Below are 9,167 nucleotides of genomic sequence, written 5' to 3' on the forward strand. Positions count from 1 at the left end.
TTTATTTATCACATTAAAAGGCTAAAAGGGTGAAGAGGCAAAAGGGCAGGGTGCGAGGACCTTTCTTATCTTTTTTACAATAAAGGACGAATGAAGAATTATTGTTATGCTGGTAAAATATAAGTTGATTTTAATTCTCCTATTGCATTAACAGAGGATTTCGATTCTCCTATTGCATTAATGGAGGATGACAATGATGTCCAGTTCACATTTAACTATTGAAGCCTATTCTGAATTGGGTGTCGATAACAAAACCCTGTCATAAGTAAGAAATCATCCTTGGTGAACGTCACAATCGTGCCATTCAAATCAAGAGTCATGGAATCCCTCCTGTTGTCTTGCGCAATAGGATGTAATGAACAAGTAGGATGTAATGAACAAGTGGACTACTGAATTTTATGTTTATATCGACGAATCGATCGGACACAATTTTTTTTGAAGAGATTAAGTTGGATATGTGTAAGCTTCTCCTTCAGTATCTTATTAATCAACATGATGTAGGAAGACAAATTAGTAGTTTGGCCAGAAAACTGATGATTCACAAGAATTTTGAATTGACTAGCCATGCTGGAGAGGAAATAAAATGAAAAAAAAATTATAATTTAGCCAATGAAAAATACCCGCTCCTTGCTCCTCGTTTTACTCACTACTCAATGTATGACATACTCGATACTTGATGTTCCTTGCATCGCCCTAAACATTGTATACTCATTCCGCGACATCATATACTCGACACTGATGTTTGATACTATAGTTGGTGTTCGTAAACATTATCCTATGGTTGGTGTTTGTTAGCATTAAATCCTAGTTCTTCGTAAAAAAATTGTATATAGTTAATGATGATATCATTATATCTCATCTTGCCTTGAATGACACCATGTGCGCGGAAATTCTAGCAAGTCGCCTAGCCATCTCGTCTAAGATGACAACTTGTATGTGAAGATTAACTAATCTAATCGTCTGGCCATCTCGCCTAAGATGGCAGGATGCAACTTATTTACTTTATCTTCTCTCCTTTTCAAACTCTTTCCGTTTAGTTTCTAACGATTTTGTTATTTAAAAGGACCCGTAGGTACAAAATAATTAATTTTAGAAACATAGAAGAGAACGAAAAAGTATTTTTTTCACATCAAAACAAAAGGATCCATAATAAATTTTAAGAGTTTAATAATGTGATTGAACATTTAATATTTTTGTTTTTAGCCTACAACTCTACACTCTGTATTATAACTATTTTGTTAGCTTTTTTTTCATATCCAGGAAGAATTGTAAAGGAGTATAGTACCTTCTAAAACTATTGTAGTTTTTAATTATATTTTGATGTTGTTTTTCCGTACAATCGTTTTCATTAATTTCCCTCAACTAAATGAGGATGGAAATAGGATTGATGCCATATGGTATATATGTATTTACTTTTTGTGTAAAGTTGAAATTAAACAACACCCTTAAATTCTTATTTAAAGCATTATTGTTTAACTACAACTGTTTCCTTTCTTCCTTCCTCTCCATAGATTTGAGACTATTTTTTTCTTACCATATTATACAAAAATGATTTATTATGGTTGATTCCAAAATTAACTTACCACTCAACTCAAAAGAAAGAGTATTATTACAAAATTATTAGAAATAAAAAGGGAAACAATAATAATAAGAAGGTGACAAAAAATTCAAAACAAAACTTAGCGGGCGGCACCCCGTTTGAAAAGGTAGGCTAACGGGTAAGGGGTAAGGGGTAAGGGGTGAAGACTACGGGGATGCCAAAGAGAAGACTACGGAAACATTTTTACAACTGGCAATGCACACGTGTCAGGTTGAGGTGGCCATCTAAGAATCTTCTTCTACATTTTTATTTTATAAATACATAATACAATAATTCCAGCGGCTTTTGAGCTGTTTCTGGGAAGGATATATATTATATATATATATATATATATAATTGAAACTTCAAAAGAGGGAATTAAATTTAGAGACCAAACCTGGTTTTGCTACTCTTCCTTCTTTACTCTCCATTTTGTTTGGTCACCAATACTTTCTCTTTTCTTTTCTTTTCTTTTCTTTTTTCCATTTAAATATATCACTTCTTCTTTACATCAAACCTTTGTAAGAAAATCACCATCTCAATTACTCTCCAAATTTAATTACTTTCACTACTATTATTTACGCCTATCTAAATATATGATCATTATTACTTCTTCTTTCTTTTTTTCATTCATTAATTATCACCTTCCTTTATGTAAACTCTCTTTACAACTTACTTCTCTTATTAAATTCCATCTTATTTTATTTCAATTAACTTTTTTTAAATAAATTTAAAAGTTTAATGCTACTAATAAAATAAATTAAATTTTTTGAAATTTTAAAATTAGAGTATTTTTAAAAATAGCAAAATAAATTTAATAAAATTTTGAATTCTATCGATCATAGACTACTATCACTCTGACCACCAGTGATAAAATTTAAAACTTTTGCTATATCTTGTAAATATTTTGTAAAATCATTATAGGTAATAACCAAACTATTTCAACTGTATACGTATTATTGAAATCTAATTATATATATACAAAATAAATAAAGTAAATATCAATTTTGAATCCTAAACCTTGTTGTATTAAATTAGACCCTAAGTTTTAAAATTTTAATTTTTTTTTGTTAATGTATCGATTTAAATTTTAAACTTTAATAATTGTATCTAATAATTATATGTAAATAAAACATAGATGAATTAGTGTTTTTTATAATTTAAATTGATACAAAAATAAAATTTAAAGATTAATAGTTTACAATTTAAATAGATACAGTGTAGAATTGAGGGTTTAAATGGATAGTTTTTTTTTAAAAAAAAAAAAAAGTTACAAACAAAGATTATTATGTGATTTATCTGGTGACATATTCTTAAATTCACATTAAAAAATAGATTGAGATAATGATTCCTTTTGTCAAACCAAATATAAAGACATCATCAATGAAAAGGTTATAACTTCATTTCTTCCATCATATTGTTTAACTAAAAACCACAAATTTCTCTATTTCCCCCATAATTATGACTCAAATTAGTATACCACACCGTTTCTAAACGTATTCAATTTGATAATCATTTTAGTAGGTTTTTTATGTCTAACTTTTGTAGCCTAAAAATGAATTTAATGGAATAGTAATTCACATGCATTCTTCCTTCCTCTCTAAATTAAAGTTAAAGTTTGATCACATTTCATAAATTATTATTTCTTAAACAATCTTCCTTTTATAACAATACAGTTGAAAATCCAATAACCCGAATAATCTACCTAATTTCATCAAAAGAAACTAAAAGTAAATTAACCAGATTAAGAACTTCAAAGAATGAAAGACTTCTTAAAATTCCAAATTCTTATACTCGAAGAATTATGCAAATTGGTGTACGAAACTAACAAATAATAAACTCAATTTTTTTTAAAAAATATAGTTCATTGTTTGATAACCATTTCGCTTTTCAGTTTTTGTTTTTGAAAAGTAGGTCATATTAACGTAACAAACCATAGACTAAAAATAATAGTCCTCGTACCCAAACTACGTGATTAGAAAATTCATAACAAAATTTCAACCCAATTTTTTTAAAAAAACATTATCGATTTAAGTTTAGTAAGAAGGAACATGATTAAGAAATTAGATGAAGGAAGGAATTGACCACAAAATTGGTTGCAATTGAAAGGAAAATAATGAAAGATAAAGAAGAAGAAGAAAGAAAGTCAAATGTAATAAAATTCAAAGAAAGGGAAGTACAGTTGAGCTACCCATTCTTTTAATTATGATCATATGGTAGTGAAGATTGGGATATGATGATATTTGACATTTTGGTCAATTTTGTTTGTTGCCAAATGCCAATAAACAATACCTTATTCATTCTTTCCCTAATAATGCCTTCCTCTATAATAATATAAACCCATAAACCAAATAAAAGTCTACTTTCACTTTTCATTTACCATTCTTTACTCTGCTTCCTATTTTTCTAACTCAACTTTCTTTTCTTTTCTTTTCATTAACTATTATTTTACTATATATGATTTATAATTATAAAAAAAAAAAGTCACAGTGATTAATTGATCATATGGTTTTGCTTTAATATATTATTATGGTTGATTTGATTGATTGAAGTTTTAAAAATAGAAAAGCAATTTGTTTCACATGGTAGCTGCTTATTTATATCTACAAGGTTTGATTAAATATATTTTAAGATCCTAAGCTAAATTGTTTAAGAAAGCCAAATGATTATATTATTATTAACTAATATTGAAATATAAATTGATTGAGTATATTAACTTCAACAATTTCACACCCAACTAATAAGTTTTATCTAATTAATTAGGAAGAATAAAATATGGAAAACAAACTTCATTAAATTACGTAATTTTCTTCTTTCATACTAGTTTTCAATGTATTATTATTGTTGACTTTTGAAAAATATGCATACGAAGATACATTAGAAGTTGTGGAAAAAAAAAGTATGTGGATCATCAAATCCTATCAAACAAATTTTAATTGCAGAGAAAATTATGTGGAAATAGACAAAACAATTTCTAAGAAATTGTGAAAATTTCTCCACAAATTTTTGTAATAAAAAAAAAATAGAACAAATTTTCTATTTTTAAATTATGTTCATAAATTAAAATTTTAGATTGGGTGTTTTTAGTTTTATTATTCCCTAATAATAATAATGTATTAACGTCGAGTTGGTTAGTTTTTATAACTCTTTTAAATATGATGTTTTGTTTTATTTAAAAATAGTAAAATGAACAAAAAAAAAAAATATTGACACAGTGAAAATGGATATATTTGTAAATATTTTAAGTGGATGAGTTAGGTTAAGGAATTAATATTTAAATAAAAAACAAAGAAGAAAAAGATGATTGTGGAAGAAAATTGAGAAAGAAATAAGAAAGTGAAAGAAGGGCAAAATAGTAAATTGAGGATAGGAACTGTGGACTGAAAGGGAGGAAGAAAGAAGAAAAAGGAAGAAGAAGCAGAAGGCAGGTGTGGGATATAAATATATATATTTCATTATTTGAAAGGGTTTCAAAAAGAAAAACAAAGAATTACCCACCAGGCACCACTAACACCAACCGTTGCCTGTTGCCTTCATTTCCCCCTCCCCCTCCCCTTTACCTTTCCCTCTCCCTTCTTTTCCATTTTCCGAGCAATCTAAATTAAAACTAAAACTTCCAATTGCCGAACACCAAAAAAAGAAAAAAGACATCATTCTTTCATTCTTTCATTCTTTCGTTCTTTCATTCTTTCATTCTTCAAACCCTACGATCCCCCGCCCTTTCAGGACACTTCTCCCATTTCATCTCCTTCCCTTTTCTCCTTCATTCCCCATTTTCCTCTTCTTCCCTCCCCAAGGTACCCGAGATCTGCACCTTTCTTCTTTTTTCTTTTTTCTTTTTTCTTTTTCTTCTCTTCTCTTCTCTTCTCTTCTTTTGGATTTCCATTCTTTTTGCTCTACATTTTCCATTTCTTTCTTCTCTCATCTTCTTATCACCATGCAACTCATCACCTTTCTCTTTTCACCTCATGCATTCCTTCTTCTTTCTTATTGCCTGCCTTTTCTTTTTTCTTACACACATTGTTTTCATTTTCTTCCTTTTTTCTTTCTTCAACATCTTGGATCTGCCTTTTCTTTTCTTCTCTCATGCTTTCTTTCTTTTAATTTCTCCTGTAAATCGTGTTTTACATTCTACTTCTCTTCATTTTTGTTTTGAAATGTCATGTAATTTTGTTTGTTTTGAAATGCCTTGTAATTTTGTTTGTTTTGGTTCTAATCTTTTTGATCCCTATGCCTTCATTTCTATTATGGTTATTGGATACTCCTAATGTTTTCCCCTCGAATGTATTTAAGCTCTCATGTGATTTTCATCGCTTTTGTGATTATTTATGTTTATTACTTTATTGCTGTAAAGAAAGAAAGAATAAATTCGTAAGATGTATGTTTGATCTGACTTTCGCGACTTTTATATCTTAATCTCATGAATCTTTCATAATGGATTTCTAAATTCCATGTAGCTGATGGCTACAGGTTGCTGATGGCCATTTCCTCAAGAAAAACCCAGCCATCTTGCGTGTACGCAGGTTTCAATTGATAGAGGGGAATTTCGTTCAAACAAGTGTCTGGTTTGGTATATTGACTGTGTTTCTACTACATACTTCGTCATGGTTGCCACTGCAGCTACTTCTGCCTTTTTTCCTGCTATTTCTCCATCCTCGGATTCTGGTGCTGGATCAACTAAATTCGGTAGTGGATCTGTCAATCCTGGACGAAGCAGGCCAAAATCATCTTCTCGTGGCTTGCTTGTTAAGGCAAATGCCCAAGCTCCTCCAAAGATAAACGGTACTTCTGTTGGAATTGAGGGTGTCAAGTTTGACGATGATTTGACAACATCACCTCCTCCGAGGACTTTCATTAATCTACTACCTGACTGGAGTATGCTTCTTGCTGCCATCACCACCATCTTTCTGGCTGCTGAGAAGCAATGGATGATGCTCGACTGGAAGCCTAGGCGGCCTGACATGCTTATTGATCCATTTGGTTTGGGGAGAATTGTTCAGGATGGTCTTGTGTTTAGACAGAATTTTTCAATTAGATCATATGAAATTGGTGCAGATCGGACAGCGTCTATAGAAACATTAATGAATCATTTACAGGTACATGATTAATCATTCTTATGATGCTTATCTGTTGTAGTTCTAAAATTTTTCTGGTTGCATGTTCAATGTAAAATAGGGTTGTTAATTCTTCTATTCTTTCATATATTCGAAGCAGTAAGATGCTATCTTGTTTCTTACTACAGGAAACTGCACTTAATCATGTAAAAACTGCTGGACTGCTAGGTGATGGATTTGGTTCTACACCAGAAATGTGTAAAAAAAACTTGATATGGGTAGTTGCGAAGATGCAAGTTGTGGTAGATAGATACCCTACATGGTAAGCTTCCATACGTTTCTTGTATATGTATTCTTAAAAGGAAAGTAGTTTACGTCTGCATACATTTGGTTTATTCTTCTATGCATTAGCTCTAATTTTCTATTGATTATGTAAGATGAATGGTTCAGATGTTCACTTCCACAGCTTATCACATTTTCAGAATATATAGCCAACGACCAGTTTATGACTTTTAGGTTGTTCACGTTCATTGTTACATCAACTGCCCTCTAATATGAAATGTGTTATAATTCATCAAAAAGAAAAAGGGAGGAAAATAAAATGAGTTATCTGGTATCTGGAAAATATCACATCCCATGGTTTATGATCTCATCTGTGTAGTTAGATGGTACTTGCAAATTATTTAAAGGTTAAAGCTCTTAAGGATATTTTATGCCTGACAAAGCCCTTTACTGCAGGGGTGATGTTGTTCAAGTAGACACTTGGGTCTGTGCATCTGGGAAGAATGGCATGCGACGAGATTGGCTTGTTCGTGATTGCAAAACTGGTGAAACTCTCACTAGGGCCTCAAGGTATATGTTTCCTCAATTCTCCTGGTAGTAGTTGTTTGCATCTCAAAAGAAGGAAAGAGAGAAGACGGATCTATATAATTATTCTAATAACTGGGATTATTCTTATTTCCCCTCCAATGACAGTGTCTGGGTGATGATGAATAAGCAGACAAGAAAATTATCAAAGATTCCTGGTGAAGTTAGAGGTGAAATAGAACCTTACTTTGCAAATTCACCTCCCATAGTAGAAGAAGATGGTAGAAAACTCCCAAAACTTGATGATGATAGTGCTGATTACATTCGTACAGGTTTAACGGTAAGTTATAACACCTCCCTAGGTTAAATATGATTTACTAGGTGGAGGCTTCCTTGTTTCATTCTTGTGAATGACATGTATATTGAATTGCAGCCTAGATGGAGTGATTTAGATATTAACCAGCACGTTAACAACGTCAAGTACATTGGCTGGATACTCGAGGTAGTTTTCTTCTCAAATTGGTTTTTTCTTTTTCGTTTCTCTTGCCGCTGTCTCTGACAACAAAACTTGGTAATCACAGAGTGCTCCATTGCCAATCCTGGAGAGTCATGAACTCTCTACTATGACTTTAGAATACAGGAGAGAATGTGGAAGGGACAGTGTGCTTCAATCTCTTACTGCTGTATCTGGTGCTGGTATCACCAATTTAGCAGATGCTGGCGACATCGAGTGCCAGCACCTGCTTCGACTTGAAAACGGAGCTGAGATTGTTAGAGGAAGAACTGAATGGAGGCCCAAACATGCAACAAACTTCGGAATGCTGGATCAGATTCCAGCCGGAAATATTTAAAAGGCAAAATAAAAGAGGAAAGAAAAGAACATCAATTCAAGAAGCTATCTCGTAGCGGGAGTCTCTAATTGGCCCACCCTTGTGCATTCATTGCTTGTGTTATAGAGTCCTGCTGCTGTTTCTTCTCGGATTTGCAAAAATCCCATATGATTATATGATCTTTATATTTATATATATTTATATATATGTATATGTATATTTTTTTTTCCAGTCCTTCCCTAAACTATCTGTTTTCCTTGGGGAAAAAAAAGAACAGAAAAACATGCAGTTCCCATTGTAATTAGTCAATTCTTTTATTGTCCGCTCTCTCCCATTGTCTCAACGGGAAGGTAAAAGTATAGATAACCCCTCTCTAATGTCTTGGTCTTTAGGTTAAACGCTCTGGCTGACTGTTCCTGGGTTTTTCCTTATTTGTTGATTGCTTTCATTTAATTAGAGTTGAAAATGTGTAATATTTTTCATGTGTGGTGTACTGATTGATCCTTAATTTAATTTAATTTTTTTTACCAATTACGTGGGGTTGATGATCGAGAATTAAGAATGGATTTTGCCGCACGTTATGGATGATAATTGATACGTTAGTGTTTTATTGTTATATTTTGCAGCAGCCTGGCTTCGTAGCTGGACCAACGAAGTTAATATCTGCTTTGCCGGTTCCAGCTAGGCCATCCACTCTTCACGTTGTGTAATGAGTAATGCCCCTACCTTTGTCTTTTCTCTTGTTTTTATAAAGTTGATTCTGTTTCTTATCTACATATAACTAACCTTATCTTAAATGCCCAATTATTTGAGAAAATAGCAACTGAGAATAAGTAATATAAAGTTATGAATATGTTTTGCAGTGGACAATGTGTTTGGCCACTTTTGCCTGTTTTT

The 9,167-nt window shown here is 31.7% G+C and overlaps 1 protein-coding gene across 3 annotated transcripts; it reads left to right on the forward strand.

Annotated features, from left to right (window-relative positions):
* The first annotated feature begins 5,046 nt into the window (after window positions 1–5,046).
* LOC101210955 (palmitoyl-acyl carrier protein thioesterase, chloroplastic) lies at window positions 5,047–8,801 on the forward strand. Of its 3 annotated transcripts, none has more exons than XM_011658233.2 (7): window positions 5,047–5,376; window positions 6,037–6,675; window positions 6,822–6,955; window positions 7,372–7,485; window positions 7,609–7,780; window positions 7,874–7,942; window positions 8,022–8,801. In XM_011658233.2, the coding sequence occupies exons 2-7, from the start codon at window positions 6,184–6,186 to the stop codon at window positions 8,289–8,291; spliced, it is 1,251 nt and encodes a 416-aa protein (XP_011656535.1). In that variant the 5' UTR covers window positions 5,047–5,376; window positions 6,037–6,183; the 3' UTR covers window positions 8,292–8,801. The 3 variants fall into 3 exon arrangements, with proteins under 3 accessions (XP_011656535.1, XP_031736041.1, XP_031736040.1); XM_031880181.1 differs by having other exon boundaries at window positions 6,050–6,675; XM_031880180.1 differs by lacking the exon at window positions 5,047–5,376 and having other exon boundaries at window positions 5,428–6,675.
* Window positions 8,802–9,167: the final 366 nt, after the last annotated feature.

The sequence above is a fragment of the Cucumis sativus genome, chromosome 1 (assembly GCF_000004075.3).
Source record: "Cucumis sativus cultivar 9930 chromosome 1, Cucumber_9930_V3, whole genome shotgun sequence".
Classification (NCBI taxonomy): Eukaryota; Viridiplantae; Streptophyta; class Magnoliopsida; order Cucurbitales; family Cucurbitaceae; genus Cucumis; species Cucumis sativus.